This window comes from Hemitrygon akajei, chromosome 8, assembly GCF_048418815.1.
Source record: "Hemitrygon akajei chromosome 8, sHemAka1.3, whole genome shotgun sequence".
NCBI classification, from domain to species: domain Eukaryota; kingdom Metazoa; phylum Chordata; class Chondrichthyes; order Myliobatiformes; family Dasyatidae; genus Hemitrygon; species Hemitrygon akajei.
This window is the reverse complement of record NC_133131.1, coordinates 46,663,671-46,681,548: the sequence shown is the minus strand read 5'-3', so window position 1 is coordinate 46,681,548 and position 17,878 is coordinate 46,663,671. Positions and strand designations below refer to the sequence as shown.

At 41.1% G+C, this 17,878-nt stretch overlaps 1 protein-coding gene across 3 annotated transcripts in view; it reads left to right on the top strand.

The window, feature by feature from the left end:
- Positions 1-17,878, top strand: part of ap2b1 (adaptor related protein complex 2 subunit beta 1) — a 283,798-nt gene that overhangs the window by 73,018 nt on the left and 192,902 nt on the right. For all 3 annotated transcript variants that reach the window (XM_073053794.1, XM_073053796.1, XM_073053795.1), the window contains exon 8: positions 929-1,049. In XM_073053794.1, coding sequence (XP_072909895.1) covers positions 929-1,049 — 121 coding nt within the window. The remainder of the gene's footprint in view (positions 1-928; positions 1,050-17,878) is intronic.

The window sequence follows — 17,878 nt, the reverse complement described above, 5'->3', positions numbered from 1 at the left end:
ATGGACTACATCCAAAAAAATGAGTAACATCCAAAACAGTAACATTCAGAAACTGTGCTAGTCTAATAATGACTGATAATTCAGCCCTCCAAAGCACCAAGGGTGCTGGATGATCAGAGATCTATTGTAAATGAGCTTTATCTATTTTTATTAAGAATTTGAAGGACTGGAGTGGAGGTTTTTTCATTATATTCTGTTTTACACATTGTTCTTTGCACACTGGAGTATACTCACATTATTTGAAAGAGCTGCTATAGGATCTTTTCTATCTGGCTGAGAGGCAAAGATTTAATTCCCCCCCCCCCCATATTTAGCCTCCGCATATCCAGCAATCCTTCAGTACCAGAGAGTGAGTTATGATTCTGCATTTGAATTCTGGAAGGATCTTGATATTGCAACCTGAGGCAAGTGTACATTAAATTATGCATAACTAATACATTTTTTATAACAATTATGCAACTTCCTTTCTGTAACAGACATTTGGGAGGAACACAGAAAACCTTTCTAATTCATCCCTTGTTTCCTTGAGGGAATACCTTTGCACTCAGCAGCTGGAGGTGTAAACAGTCAATTGCAGTACTTTTGGAAAATAATAATGAGATACAGAGGTGTAGCAATTATGAAATTTCATCACATCAGAGCCAATTCCTTCAAGCTTTTTAATACAAAAAGTTAGCATGGATTTAACTTGCAGATAAGTAAAGGTCCTGATGAAGGGTCTCAGCCCAAAACTGCAACAGTTTATTCCTCTTTATGGTTGCTGCCTCACCTGCTAAGTTCCTCCATCATTTTTGTGTGTGTTACTTTGGATTTCCAGCATCTGCAGTCTCTTGTGCTTAAGTAAGGACACGGTGTTTGAAGGAACAAAGGATGTATGTGTTTTCTTTTCCCCAGCTATGCAATAATCATGCATGTTCTCATTTTTCAGACCCGAGATCCTAAAGCAAGAGATAAAGGTGTTCTTTGTGAAGTACAATGACCCAATATATGTAAAACTGGAGAAACTAGACATAATGATTCGCCTTGCTTCTCAGGCCAACATCGCTCAGGTCTGTATCTTGTAATGCAACAAGCAGGCATGTTCTTATTGTATGTCTGATAATGAGGGAAAGGGTTTAGGTTTAAAACGGGAAGCATTACAAGTAAAGGAAGATGTAATCTGAAATATCCTCAAAGGAAAACATGCTTGACTCTTTTGTGACCATGAATTTATTTAAAATCTGAAATTTCCACATGGTAGAATGTTATTCAGAGCTAACTTGGTATCAGAAATTATTCATACATGTTGATTTGCCTTAAACTATAGTATTCACTGTTGTTCATGCTGTCCTCTTCCACACCCAATGCTTCACTTCAGTGAGGACAGTCTTACAAACCTCCCTCGTACTTGCCTTAAGCCAATCACTATAATTCCAAAAAAGGATTACCCATAGTCCTTCTGGGATGCTTTTGCAGGTCATTCTATTCAGTTCCAGATGCTTTTTGTTCATACAGGCAGTCCTTGGGTTAAGCAAAGTTTCCTTATTTGGTAATTGTCCATGAGCCAATTGTCCAGGATAACCTATGTATGTTGCATTACTATACATACTCTTGCTGTAAATCTCCCATTGAATAATCACCATTACACCAAACTATTAGAATATATTATATGGCATCCAGCCATTAATAAATACCATGAAACATATTATTGTTGTTATTGCTATCTTCAGAAATGTTTTAAAATGTGAGGGTGAATTGTCATAAGTTAGGTCTTTCCTAACAATAAAGCCTGTATATAGCGGTGGGGTCCCATTCACATGCGTTTTCAAGTGTGTTCGATTCTACTTTTCCATGATTTTTTTCAGTCCATAAATCACATGGATGTCTTGTACTTCGTTTAGATGAGTTAAAATTTAATTCCTTTGAATCTACAGTATAAAAGCATCTCTATTTCCAAATGGAGATGCACACCGGCTTCAGGAGAAATGTGTCTCCTCTCCACCAATTCATCATCAATAGCTCTACAGTTAGCACCATTTCAATACTCAGGTTCCTTCACATCATTATTTCACAGGAACTCGTGGGACAACCATTAACTCCTTTATTAACAAAAATACTCAGCGGGGATGTAGTTCTTACAAAGTACATTTACTACCAAAGTGTGTACTGTATACTATATACAAACTTGAGATTCATCTTCTTACAGACAGCCACAAAACATAGAAACTGAATAGAACACACTGCGGGGGGCGGTAAGAAAAGAACAAATCGTGTAAACAGATGAAACTCGGAACTAAAGTTCATGTTAGTGGGTCTGTAGTCGCAAAGCTAGTTCGTGGCTGTAGCCAGTCCAGGAGCCCATTAGTTGCAGGCCGCAGGTTCAGTTCAGCACAAAGACAAGTAAACCTTGGGGAGCAGCGAGCTGTACACCAACCTGTACCTGGCTTGTGATCCCAACGTCCTGAGCTTTTCAGTCTGTCCTTGCATTTAAAGCGGCCAAACATAGGTTCGTTCTTCACTCTCCGGCCCAGGATGTGCCACTTTGATTTGGATCCAATTCCACTGCAGTAATGGCCAAACATTGGCTCATTCCTTGTTCTCGGGCCCGGGACCCTCCACCTGGATTTGGCCATACACGCCCTTTTCAATCTGGCCTGTGCTTAAATCGGCCAAACATTGACTCATTCCTCTCTCTGGGACCCAGGCCCTGCCACCTTGATTCAGCCTTTCTGTAGCATACTACAACTTACTGTGCCTTCGAATCTCCAGTTCACACTGCAAAAATGCCAGGCCATGGAGGTGGTTCAAAAGCACAACTCTGAAAGGAAAGTTACAGACTACTTACTGATTGCAGAGAAATAGGGCTGTTTGTAGATTTGTTTGCTGTTAGTAAGCATTGCTTTGTCTCACCAGCGCCATCCTAAACCGGAAGATAGAAGTAGAGTAAAATTCCATTTTCCCCAGAACATACTGGTGCTATTCTACACTGCCATCATAGAGAGCATCCTCACATAAGCCATTACTGTCTAGATTGGTGTAGCATATTCTCAGAATATACTAAACTACAACTAACTGTCAGTTCAGCTGAAAAGGTCATTGGCTCCAGTTTACCATCACTTCAAGACCTGCATCTGTTCAGGACAAACAAGCGGGCGGGAAAATTATTGTGGACACTACCCACACAGGAAACTCTCTTTTGCTAATGCTCCCTTCTGGACAGTGCTATTAAAATAAATTCTTCACACCACCTTAAAAATTTCTTCTTCCAAGCAACCACTTTAGTTAGACTCAACCCCCTTCCCACCCTCTCCCAATCTTCTACCTATCTAGTCACTGCACTGTAACCACTTTAAATTCTTTTTATAATGCTGTTTACATTATAGCTACATGATGGTATTTATGTACACTACTGTGCGAAAGTCTTGGGCACATGTATGTAGTTAAGGTGTCAGAGTTTTGTACAGTATTGTATTTGTCAACATGGAGTGGAGAGCAAGTTTGTAAATCTGGCGGGAGCAAAGGATGTTGGGAATGGCATGTATGGTGCACTGTGGGACAGGTGGCAGAGAAGGAGTGCCAGTGTGGAAGGATGGTGCTGGTGCAGACATACCCAGCCGAGGCACCAGGCAAGGTCATTTGATTCCAAACGGTTGGTTTATTGATCAGTGCAGAATGTCTCTGTGATGTTTCCCACTCTCTCCCCTCCACCTTCTCCTTCTCCTTTTCCCAACTATGATTCCCTTCTCCCTGCCACTCTCAGTCCACAACAGAGACCCCTATCAGAATCAGGTTTACCATCACTCACATATGTCATGATTTTTATTTTTGTGGCAGCAGTACAGTGCAATACATAAAATTACTGTATTGATGTGCATTCTATTCCATATTGGTACTTTACCCTCTCTGTATATAATCCTTTATCCTATAATTGTTGAATGTTTTTGTTACATATAGCAGCAAAACACACCATGCAAACTCTTAATATGTGTAATTGTATATGGTGAATCAGGTTGATCCTTGATGAAGTCTATCCTTGATTTCCATTCCTGCCAAAATATCTGTATGCTTGCATTAAATCCAATCTCTCACTGTTTTGTCCCTTAATTTGAACACAATGCACACAATCTGTTACCTCAGCTGGGCAGCAAGCTCTACATTTGTTCTGTTCCAAGGCTGTTAACTGTACATTTACCTTATTCCTCATAAATGCTGGAGCCATTTTGACTCCTTCATTGTTCTTCTTGGCACCCCCATCGCCTGTCCTCTTTGATCTTTCTCTCTGACCTAGACCCTGAAGCTGGGATTATTTGTTTGAGGCCACAGATGCTGCTCAACACACTGAGATTTTTCAGCATTTTATTTCTTGTTCCAGTTTCCAGCATCTGCAGTTTTTTGTGTCTCTAACTGTTCATACATCTCTCTTGCAACCATACCGGTCTATCAGTAACGGAGCCTTCCGAAATTTGCAGCTTTCTTGACTGATTCCTCTCCACCTTAAAATGCCAGGGAGCCATGTGAGAAAATGTCATACTTGGCAAAGTTTTGACCATATGTCAACATTCTGCCAAATGAGCTGAAGTAATTTTTTAATGCAAGTTGTTTGGAAAGCTAGTGGTTCTAAATGTGCAGTGATTCATCTGATAATGGTCCAAGCAGAGGAGTAGGCAGAGCATTAATGCTGGCAGCAGCTAATAAAGTGATCCCCTTTCACCTTGAACCATTTCAATCAGCTGTTTTCTGTTTTTTCTCCTATGCTGTTGCCATACAGAAATTTGAAGAGTAAATAAACTCAGAGGCAGACCTTAATCTGGAATGTTCGGTGTGCCTTGATTTGTACAGGGGTTCTGCATGTTCAGGCTTGTTGAGAGTGCTATTTACATTTCAAGCATTCCACAGCTACCACATCCTTGTTGCTTTTTGCAGGGATTTGAGTCAGACATATTCAAGAAAGGATTACTTACAACAGTTATCAGAACTCAGTTTTTGTAAAATTTAGATTATTAAATAAATATTAGCTTGTCAGTAATTGTTATTTAATCTTTGGAGTGTGCTGACAAACTTTGCTGTCTGCATAAAGCAATCAGATTTGCTTATTACTTCTTTAAGTCTCTGAATTAAAGGTTAATGGACAGGGATAAAACATTTAGGGCAGTTTTTATTTTTGTGGAATTGTCTTGAGTAATGGCATTTACTGTTCATAGACAATTTAAGAAAGCTGTATTTACTTGATATACAATGTAACCTGACAGTTATCAAAGCAGGCTAGTAAATTTTATGAATAGATTTTGCATACCTTTTGAAACAGCCCTTCTCACTGGTAAACACTTTGAGTTCTGTTGCTGACAAACCAATTAATGAGGACAAGTGTACAAGGTGTGGAAATTAGGGTTTCTATTTGGTTAGGGATAATTATCCCTGTGCAGAGTCTTGACCTGATATGTCGACTGTTCATTTCCCTCCGCAGATGCTGCCTGACCCACTGAGTTCCTCCAGTTGTTTGCATTTTGCTTTCTCTTTGGTTTGTTGTTGAAATGATCATGAATGTCTCAAAAATTAATGAGCAAGATATGCTAAGCAGAATTGTGGGTTCTAATTCCTCTGATTTCCGAGGAGGCTAGTTTACTTATTAAGGGTAGCCTGATGATGCAGTGTAGAATTAATGTATTGGACTTGAGCTCAAATTCATAAGATCAAATTGCAGCTTAATGATCTGTAGTTTTAAAACAAAAAGACTGGCCTAATAAGGGTTATTACAAAAGTAACAGGTTATCATTAAAGGTCCATCGTTTAGTTCAGGAGAGGAAATCTATCATTCCTGTGTTGTCTGGCCTCTTTGTGGTTCAAGATCTACAGCAATCTTGTGCCTTTTGAGATATTGGCACAAGAAAATACAGATGCTGCAATCCAGAGCAATAAACTCCCTTCTGGAGGAGTTCGGTGGTAGTGTGCATTGTGTCTCCATTCTACTATAGTACTGTGAATTCATTTCAAGGCATGCCCACATTCCAGTCACAATTTAGTTGTGATTAAAAAATGTTGACCTGCCTTTATCCTCCACAGATGCTGCTTAGTTCTTCCAGCAGTTTGTTTTTAACAGTCTGAAACTGCCTAGGAAGCCAACATGTTGTGTTATAACTGCCTTGTTAGCAGAAAAAGTATTAAATCTGGCTGACTGCACAACATTAAACAAGGCACTGACTGGTGAAACAACAGCCTGTAATTGAACTTTGAAAATCATACCTGATGGACACTTCTATCACGGTCCCTGAGTGTATCCATTCTCTTGGCAGGGCAGACCGACCAGAGAGAGGGGTACAGTGTTAAGTGGGTAGGAAGGAATAATGTTGGGAATCTTGAAGATTGAGTGCTGGCTCCATGAAGTCTTGTTGCAATAATTCAAAGTTCAAAGTAAACTTGTTATCACAGTACATGTATGTCACCATATACAACCCTAAGATTCATTTTCTTGTGGGCATACTCAATAAATCCATAATATGATTATAACCATAACAGAATCAATGAAAGACTGCACCAACTTGGGCAACGGAACAGCTTCTTGATTAGCATCTGCTCACCTCCCTCACTAGTCAGTCACTCAACATTTAGAACAAATACAGATGAAAGGGAGCAGAATTTACTGTGCTTGGGGGACTTCGTTGTTCATCACCAGCGGTAGCATTTCATTTAGCTACCAGTGTTAGCTAAAGAACACACCTGCCAAATTGGATCTCTAGCAGTGACTTGATATGAAATATAAACTTAATTGATGTATCTGTTGCAGATCCACCTGCCCCAACACCATTGGTGGAATTGACTGCCTTGTTATGGCTTTTCATTGTTGGAATCACATGCAGTGGATTAGACTCAGCAGATCCAACAGATCAAAAAAAGTTGTTAATAGTATTCCTAATGTCTCATGGATGCTAAATGAAATAACAGAAACATATACCGCTGTGTATGTAACCATATGGCCAAGCATTTCCCACACTCCTCCAATACAATTAAGGCAGAGTGTACTGCCCTCGCTGAGGTGTTGTAACATCAAATAGACAGCCAAACTCCATTCAAAAATGACATGATGTAGCCTCCTTGCTCCTTGGTTTTATTGCAGACTCTGGCATGACATTGTGAATAAGTAATACAGTGGAATTACCACATTGTTCCATTCACACAAGTAAATATATACAGATAAGTAAGAACTTCATTAAATTTCCTGCAGATAAATATGATAAGATTCCAACAAGTAAATACTATGGATAAGTAGTATGTGTAAATCATTTGCATCTAGATTAGTGTCTAATAAACTTAACAATAACATTCTATTTCAGCAAAATCTTATTGATACCTTTAGATAGAAACTTTCATTCCTAACATAAACCTTTGGTCTTCTACCAGCCAATGTGCTTTCCTACTTACCACTTGCTGGCTGCACAGGAAGTGACCTAATACAGATCTGAAACTGCCCATCTCTAAATTAAAGCTGAATATGCTTAATCATTCAGTGAAAGCGAACCACTTGCCTGAAGGGCAGGACACAGAAGTGTGACCCTTGTTCAGTGGGGACTGCTTAGAGTTGCTGGGAACAGTGAAAAATAAGTGGTAACTCTGGTAAATGTACAACATCCATATTAAATGGCATGCAATGGATAGATAAAAGAGATCTTGCAATTTATGAATGGTGGAGTACAATTAAACAACTGTTCTGCAGAGGTGGCTCCAAGTGCATCCTCTGATTCTTTGGTCTTGTAATGTGATTGCTAAAGATGAAGCTGAACTATTTGCACACATCTTCAGCCCAAAGAGCCAAATGGGTGCTCTATATTGGCTTCAGCTACTTTACTGGGATTTCGAGCAATGACTGAGAGTCTGTGCCAGTTCTATAGCGTTGGCTGTAACCAGTGTTCAGCATTTGTTGTATCCAGAATTGAGGCTGAAGCTCGGAAGGTGTCCTCCAGGACCAGCTGCAGCATTTTCTGTTTCATTTTGGATTTTCATTAGAAGCAGCATTTTGCTCTTTGACAAAGTGGTCTCCTTTGGCTCTGTATTGACTTTATTTATTATGGTTTTCATGAAAATACTGGGGGCCCTTTGCCATGTTAAAAATGCCATGTAATGTACTATTATAACTGAGATGATCCAGTGCTTAGGTTGCATTTCTGAACTTTGAGAGTTCATTTGATGAAGGAAATGATATCAGTGTGAAGAATATGCAATGATCATAGAGATGTTTTCTGAAGGTTGTTTCTGTGTGCTGTGGTGTGGTGTTTGATGTATAGAGTAGTTTGTTGGTATTCGCTGTGAAATGGTGCACAATAACAGCAAACTACTAAATGGTACCCTGAAAGGTGATCAAAAACATGATGCTTCAGAAATGGCTGCTTTCTAGAGAGAAGAATGATAAAGATACATCAAATAATTTAAACAAAATTAAGAATGATTTACTCAAAAAATTTGGTTGCATTTTGTTATTTAATCATCAATGGTTAGAGAATGTACCAGAGAATTGAAGCAGCATAAAATCCCTGGGTAGCATATATTGGAGTTTAGAAGATTTCTCTTCTAAACAAAAGCAAAACTGATACCCATTTGCTATAGAATTTTTAAAGATCCATCATTTACTTTGAACAGTATATTCCAGTGTTGCATGCAATTGGAGAATAAGGCAGCATTCTGTTCTTTATGTTACCATGCATTGTCCATATGCTAAACATGTAATGTCAGAATCTGAATTTCAATGTTGCTGCAAATCCTTTGTGACCTTGTTCACTCAGTCACCAATAAGCAATGGCTTGTAACAAGTGGGAAATGTGGCCGAGGAGTTCAGGTAACAGAAGTTGCTAGTAGCATCTGTGCAAGAAGCAGTTACAGGACTTTGGGTTCTCCCAGTTGTGCCAAATATCGGGAGCTCTGCAACATGTGTTGCCATGGTGCTGTATGCTGATGGAATACTGAAGGTGGAGTAAGGGACTTGGTAGCTGTGAAATCTCATGCAGTGCTCACTGACTCTCAGCGTTTGGTCTAAGTGATTTCATTAGCACAGTTTAATCCTTTGGTTTCTCTTACTCCTTGTCCATTTCCTGGTACTTCCTATTGTAAGAGAAATATACAGGAAATAGTGGGTATGCAGAATCCCATGAGCACATGGATATTTGTTTTGATTAAGGTCCACAGAGCTACATCAAAGAATTTATATGTAGAAGAGTAGTAACTTGGCTGAAGTTATTTATGCTCCTTTCCACTCAATTTTAAGCAACATTACCTTTGTGCAGTTATTCCATACAAACCAGTATCTGTGGATCGAAGCTGATATCTGAGGCACTCCCAGGTTCTCTCATTATGTAATTTAGAACATACTGTAGAACAGTTCAACTCAGGAACAGGCCCTTCAGGACGTGATGCTGTGTCAAACAAATTAAGTTAATAATCAAATGCCCAATTAAATTAATCCCTTCTGCCTACATGACGTCCGTATCCTTCCATTTCCTGTGCATTAATGTGCCTATTCGCCTTTTGAAAGTGGCTATCATATTTGCTTCCACCATCACCCAGGCATCCACCACTCTCCATGTTTTAAAAAAAAGAGAACATTTGCCACACACATCGTCTTTAAATTTATTCCATCTCTCCTTAAGTGCATAGACCATAAGACATTGGAGCAGAATTCGGCCATTTGGCCCATTGCGTCTGCTCCACCATTCAATCATGGCTCATGCTTTTTTTTCCTCTTCCTCAGACCCACTCCCTAACCTTCTCCCTGTAACCTTTGATGTCATGTCCAATGAAGAACCTATCAAGCTCTGCCTCAAATACACCCAACAACCAGGCCTCCACAGCTGCCTATGGTAATAAATTCCAGAAGTTCACCGCCCTCTAGCTAAAGAAATTTCTCTGTATCTCTGTTTTAAATGGACATCCCTCGATCCTGGGGCTGTGCCCTCTTGTGGGTTTTGACTCTCCCACCATTGGGTACTTCCCTTCCACATCAACCTTGTCTAGGGCTTTCAACATTGAAAACGTTTCAATGAGATCTCCACTCATCCTTCTGAATTCCAGCGAGTACAGACCCAGAGCTATGAAACCTTTCTCGTATGATAACCCTTTCATTCCCAGAATCATCTTTGTGAACCTCCTCTGAATCCTCTCCAATGCCAGCACAACTTTTCTTAAATGAGGAGCCCAAAACTGTTCACCAGTGCCCTATAAAGCCTCTGCCTCACATCCCTGCTCTTGTATCCAAGACCTCTTGAAATGGATGCTAACATTGCATTTCTTACCTCCGATTCTACCTTCAAATTAACTATTAGGTTGGGACACGCTCCCCCCCCCCCCCCCCCCCCCGCTGACTGCTCCTGTGGCTCCTCCCACAGACCCCGGTATAAAGGCAATTGGAGACACAGCCCCGGCCTCAGTCTCCAGGATGTAGTGTGGTGGTCAATTGCTGCTTGTTCTTTCTTCCAGCCTATATCTCGCCTCATGTCTCCAAGAGTTATTGATGCTGCATCACTCCTCTTTTAGAAAATACGCTGCACATTCTACCAAAGTGTATGACCGTACATTTTCCAACTTTGTATTTCATTTGCCACTAAATCCTTCTGCAGTGTAGCTATTTCCTCAACACTACCTGCCCCTCCACCAATCTTTGTATCATCGGCAAACTTGGCAACAAAGCCATCTATTCCCATCATCCAAATCATTGATATATAGTGTAAAAAAAAGCAGTCCTAACACCACCCCCTGTGGAACACCACTAATCACTGGCAGCCAACCAGAAAAGGATCCTTTTATTCCCACTCGCTACCTTCTACCAATCAGCCAACATTCTAACCATGTCAGTAACTTTCCTGTAATGCCATGGGCTCTTAATTTTGTCAAAGGTCTTCTGAAAGTCCAAATATACATAATCCACTGCATCTTTATCTATCCTACTTGTAATCTTCTCAAAAGAATTCCAACAGGTTCATCAGGCAAGATTTTCCCTTAAGGAAACCATGCTGACTTTATCCCATCTTTGTCCTGTGTCACCAAGTACTCCATAACCTCATCCTTAACAATTGACTTGAGTATCTTCCCAACCACTGAGGTCGGCCTAACTGGTCTATAAATTTCCTTTCTGATGCCTTCCTCCTTTCTTAAAGAGCAGAGTGACATTCACAATTTTCCAGTCTTCTGGCACCATGCCAGAGTCCAATGACTTTTGAAAGATCATTACTGATGGCTCCACAAACTCTACCGCTGTCTCTTTCAGAACCTTAGAGTGCAGTTCATCTGACTCGGGTGACTCATGTACCCTTAGGTCTTCCAGCTTATTGAGCACCTTCTCCCTTGTAATAGTAACTGCATTCACTTCTCTTCCCTCACATCCTTCAGCATCTTCCATAGTGAAGACTGATATAAAATACTCATTTAGTTCATCTACCATCTCCTTGTCCTCCATTATTATTTCCCCAGCCTCATTTTCTAGCGGTCTTATATCCACTGTCATCTCTTTTTTTACACACTTGAAAAAGCTTTTGCTATCCACTTTGACATTACTTGCTTGCTTTCATATTTCATCTTTTCCCTCCTAATGACTCTTATAGTTGCTCTCTGTTAGTTTTTAAAAGCTTCCCAATCCTGTCTTCCCACTAACTTTTAATTTTTAATGCATGCCCTGTAGAATCAGATATTTAAACCAGGAGAGAAAGATACTGCCTGTCTTTGTCTCTCATAGTCTTATAAAGAAGGCGCATAGTATTTTTGCCTTTAGGGAATGAAGTCAAAGTTACAAAGCAGCTTTGTGAAACTCTAGTTAGGTTGCTTTCAGTTCTGGATGTACCATTATCATAGGAAGGATGGAGAGGGTGCAGAAGAGGTTTACCAGGCTGCTGCCTGGATTAGCGAACATGTTCTATAAAGAGGGGTTGGATAAACTTGGGATGTCTTTACTGGAGTAGTGGAGGGTGAGAGAAGATCTGATAGAGGTTGCTTGGGCTAAATACACAAGCATTGACCATTGACCATTCATTTATTGGCACATTCCTTTAACCTAATGCAGTTAACCAGAATCTGTAGAGTACAACTTTAAAGCAATATATTTCTCAATTCCTCCGCCAAAATGCTATCCCTTTCTCTCAATTCCTCCGCCTCCACCACATCTGCTCTCAGGATGAGGCCTTTCATTCTAGGACAAAGGAGATGTCTTCCTTTTTTAAAGAAAGGGGCTTCCCTTCATCCACTATCAACTCTGCCCTCCATCGCATCTCCCGTATTTCACGTACCTTTGCTCTCACCCCATCCCCCCACCAGCCCACCAGGGATAGAGTCCCCCTGGTCCTCACCTATCACCCTACCAGCCTACAGATCCAACGTATAATCCTCCGTAACTTCTGCCACCTCCTACAGGATCCCACCACCAGACACATCTTCCCCTCCCCCCGACTCTCGGCTTTCCGCAGGGATAGCTCCCTACGCGACTCCCTTGTCCACTCATCCCCCCCATCCCTCCCCACCGACCTCCCTCCGGGCACTTATCCCTGCAAAAGGAAGAAGTGCTACACCTGCCCCCACACTTCTTCCCTCACCACCATCCTAGGCCCCAGACAGTTCTTTCAGGTGAGGCACCACTTCACCTGCGAGTCAACTGGTGACTTCACCTACTGTATCCGGTGCTCCCGATGTGGCCATTTATACATTGGGGAGACCCACCATAGACTGGGAGACCATTTTGCCGAACAGTGGCGCTCGGTCCTCCAGCAGTGGCGGGATCTCCCTGTGGCCACACACTTCAATTCTACAGACCACTCCCACTCCGATATGTCTGTCCATGGCCTCCTCTACCATCAAGATGAGGCCACACGCAGGTTGATGGAGCAACACCTTATCTCCCACCTAGGTAGCCTCCTACCTGCTGGCATGAACATTCAACTCACAGACCTCCGTTGATACCCCTGCCCCCCCTTACCCCATCCCTATCTATAATTTTAGTCTGGTACTCTTCCTCTCTCTTTTCCCCCCTCACTATAATCTCCCCCCAGCCCTACCTGTCTTTCTCTTTTATTTCCCATAATTCTCCACCTTCCCCCTAGCCCATTTCCCTTCAGCCTATCACTTCCCAGCTCTCTACTTCATCCCTCCTCCCACTTCTTATCCCCCCTTGACCATCCCATGTTACTTCACTCCTGATGAAGGGTTTTAGCCCAAAACATCGTCACTACCTCCTCCCATAGATGCTGTCTGGCCTGCTGAGTTCTGCCAGCATTTTGTGTTTTTATTTTTTTTTATACTTAACTTTTGTTTACCTCCATTAACCAAAGATTAATGCTGTCCTGCCATTCAATTAGATCGTAATAATCTTTCCCAACAAACTGAATTAATAATATTTTAAAATTTTAGATAGATAGATAGATAGATAGATAGATAGATAGATACTTTATTCATCCCCATGGGGAAATTCAACTTTTTTTCCAATGTCCCATACACTTGTTGTAGCAAAACTAATTACATACAATACTTAACTCAGTAAAAAATATGATATGCATCTAAATCACTATCTCAAAAAGCATTAATAGCTTTTAAAAAGTTCTTAAGTCCTGGCAGTAGAATTGTAAAGCCTAATGGCATTGGGGAGTATTGACCTCTTCATCCTGTCTGAGGAGCATTGCATCGATAGTAACCTGTCGCTGAAACTGCTTCTCTGTCTCTGGATGGTGCTATGTAGAGGATGTTCAGAGTTATCCATAATTGACCATAGCCTACTCAGCGCCCTTCGCTCAGCTACCGATGTTAAACTCTCGAGTACTTTGCCCACGACAGAGCCCGCCTTCCTTACCAGCTTATTAAGACGTGAGGCGTCCCTCTTCTTAATGCTTCCTCCCCAACACGCCACCACAAAGAAGAGGGCGCTCTCCACAACTGACCTATAGAACATCTTCAGCATCTCACTACAGACATTGAATGATGTACAGATTTTCACTGTCCTTTGAAGAAGCGCTTCCACTCTAGTTCTATTATTTTTTAATATTCTGGACTGTCCCATCAGAAGAAATACTTTTATTCTATCTGTCTACAAAGTTTCTATGTCAACAGTCAAATTGCATTGCCTGTTAAACTTATTACTTGACTAATACTTAAGTGAATATAATCCCTTCAGCCAGGAATCCTGCTGGATCATCCCAAGACCAATATATTCTTCATAAGCTGTGAAACTAATTTTATTTTACTTTTATTCAATGTGAACTGCACTTAAAGCATTGGGTACAAATTGCACCTGTTATTCTGAACAATGACTTTGCAGCATGCAGTTTTGATTTACAGCTGATATTTTGAATCTGTTAATAGGTTCAGAATTGCAGATTTGCAAATTTGTAATTCAATTGGATCAACTGCTGAGGATAATTTGCTCTGCTCTGCCTGTGCTGAGAAAGCTGTTTTTAGTCTGCATGGGTTAGACAGGTCAGGAATGTGTTTTGTTCACCAGTAATATAGAAATGGGAAGAACGAGCATATTCCCATCACAACGGAAAAGTAATGTGAAGTATCAGCTGCGTCAGTTCATAGTGGTTTTCGCCCCAAGTTCGCCTGTAAAATTATGCTCTCTTATACCCAGTGTCTGTGCATATAGACATGGAGTTTACTGTGACTACATCGATGTTTTTCTAACCTCCATTTTCTATTCTTGCCTAAGGTTAGTATTTGTGGGTTTCTATTGATTTGATCTTCCATCATCAAAACCAAGGCATTTTGTACTCCATCCCTCCTACTACAATTGACAGGGATATAATTTTTTAAATTAAAAAATAATGATTTTTTAATTAAAATCCCTGTAAATGAATGACCTTGGGGCTTGCATTAGTATGGTGCGATGCACCAAACAAGCTTAGCAACTTGCACAGCATTTCCAAAGTTTATGTATAAACATACACATGTAATTATGGTTGGTTGGTTGAACCAGTTATTTATGAGAAGGGATTAGATTTACAACTGTGATAACTTGCAACTGCATAAACTTAAATGCAGGTATGGAAAGTTTGAGTAGGCCAAGGGCAGGAAAGACTTTATTAATGTACACTTATAAATGTCTTTTAGAGTGTTTATGTACATATTACTGGAGTAACACATGATCCAGTGAAGTTTGGCCAGGTGCATTCAGAATTGGCTTGCCTGCAGAAAGCAGAGCGTCGCGGTGGAAGGTGTACATTCGGATTGGAGGGTTGTGACTAGTGGTGTCCCACAAGGATTGGTTCTGGGACCTCTACTTTTTGTGATTTTTATTAACGATCTAGCTGAGGGGGTAGAAGGGTGGGTTGGCAAGTTTGCAGACGACACAAAGGTTGGTGGTGTTGTGGATAATATGGAGGATTGTCGAAGATAGCAGAGAGACATTGATGGGATGCAGAAGTGGGCTGAGAAGTGGCAGATGGAGTTCAACCCGGAGAAGTGTGAGGTGGTACACTTTGGAAGGACAAATTCTAAGGCAGAGTACAAAGTAAGTGGCAGGATACTTGGTAGTGTGGAGGAGCAGAGGGATCTGGGGGTACATGTTCACAGATCCCTGAAAGTTGCCTCACAGGTAGATAGGGTAGTTAAGAAAGCTTATGGGGTGTTAGCTTTCATAAGTCGAGGGATAGAATTTAAGAGTCACGAGGTAATGATGCAGCTCTATAAAACTCTGATTAGGCCACACTTGGGAGTACTGTGTCCAGTTCTAGTCGCCTCACTATAGGAAGGATGTGGAAGCATTAAAAAGGGTACAGAAGAGATTTACTAGGATGCTGCCTGGTTTAGAGAGTATGCATTATGATCAGAGATTAAGGGAGCTAGGGCTTTATTCTTTGGAGAGAAGGAAGATGAGATGAGACATGATAGAGGTATACAAGATATTATAAGGAATAGATAGAGTGGACAGCCAGCACCTCTTTCCCAGGGCACCACTGCTTAATACAAGAGGACATGGCTTTAAAGTAAGGGGAGGAAAGTTCAAGGGGGATATTACAGGAAGGTTTTTTACTCAGAGAGTGGTTGGTGCTTGGGATGCACTGCCTGAGTCAGTGGTGGAGGCAGATACTTTAGTGAAATTTAAGAGACTACTAGACACGTATATGGAGGAATTTAAGGTGGGGGGTTATATGGGAGGCAGGGTTTAAAGATCAAAACAACATTGTGGGATGAAGGGCCTGTACTGTGTTGTACTATTCTATGCAACCTCTATTACATGTTGTGTTGGATCAATATGTGGAACTATGATGTTGTGGCCATTATAGAGACTTGGATGTCTTTGGGGCAGGAATGGCTGCTGAGTATGCTGGGCTTTAGATGTTTCAAAAAGGTTAGAGGGAAGTAATAGAGGTGGGGGAGTGGCACTGCTAATCAGGGATAGTGTCACGGCTGCAGAAAAGGAAGATGGCATGGAGGGATAGTCTACTGAATCATTGTGGGTGGAAGTCAGAAACAGGAAGGAGGCAATACCTCTACTCGGTATCTTTTATAGACCCCCCAATAGTAATGTAAACATCGAGCAGCAGATAGGGAGGCAGATTCTGGAATGGTGCAATAATAATAGGGTTGTTGTGATGGGTGATTTTAACCTTCCTAATATTGACTGGCATCTCCTTGGAGCAAAGGGTTTAGATGGGGTGGGGTTTGTTAGGTGTGTTCACGATGGTTTCCTGATGCAATATGTAGATAAGCCAACGAGAGGAGAAGCTGTACTTGATCAGGTGTCAGATCTCTGTGGGAGAGCATTTTGGAGGTAGTAATTACAATGCTTATCTCTTTTACCATGGTGCTGGAGAGTGATAGGAGCAGACAATTTGGGAAAACATTTAATTGAGGTTGGGAGAAATATGATGCAGGAACTTGGGAGCAGATGTTCTCAGGGAAATGTACAGCAGAAATGTGCCAAATGTTCAGGAAGCATTTGCATGGAGTTCTGCATAGGCATGTTCCATTGAGGCATGGAAACGATGATAGGGTTAAAGAACCATGGTGTACAAAAGATGTAGAAAATCTGGTTAAGAAGAAAAGAAAAACTCACAAAAGGTTCAAGAAACTAGGTATTGTTAAATCTCTAGAAAATTACAAGGGTGCCAGGAAGGAGCTTAGAATGAAATTAGGAGAGCTCGAAGGGACCATGAGAAGGCCTTGGTGAGCAGGATTATGAAAAACCGCATGGCATTCTACAAGTATGTGAAGAGCAAGAGGATAAGCCGTGTGAAAATAGGATCAATCAGGAGTAAGAGTGGAAACGTGCAAGGAACTGGAGGAGGTAGCGGAGCTACTTACTGGATACTTTGCTTCAGTATTCATCAACAAAAAGGAGTTTGGCAATGTGGGGATGATTTACAGTGGACTGAAACGCTTGAGTGTATAGACATTAAGAAAGAGGATGCGCTGGAGCTTTCGAAATGTATTAAGTTAGATAAGTCACTGGGACCGGACAAGATTTACCCCAGGCTACTGTGGGAAGCAAGACAGGAGATTGTCGAGCTTCTTGCAATGATCTTTGTGTCATCAATAGGGGCAGGAGAAGTACTGGAGGATTGGAAAGTTGCAAATGTTGTTCCCTTGTTCAAGAAAGGGAGTAGAAATAACCCAGGAAATTATAGACAAGTGAGTTTGACCTCAGTAGCAGGCAAGTTGTTGGAAAAGATCCTGAGAGGCAGGATTTGTGTGCAGTTGGGGAGCCATAATCTGATTAGGGATAGGCAGCATGGCTTTCTCAAGGACAAGTCATACCTTACGAACCTAATTGAATTCTTTGAGGAAGTAACAAAACACATTGATGAAGGTAGAGCAGTGGATGTAGTTTTTTACATATTTACATAGGGCATTTGATAAGGTTCCCCATGCAAGGCTCATTGAGAAATTAATGACGTATGGGATCCAAGGAGACCTTGCTTTTTGAATCCAGAATTAGCTTGCC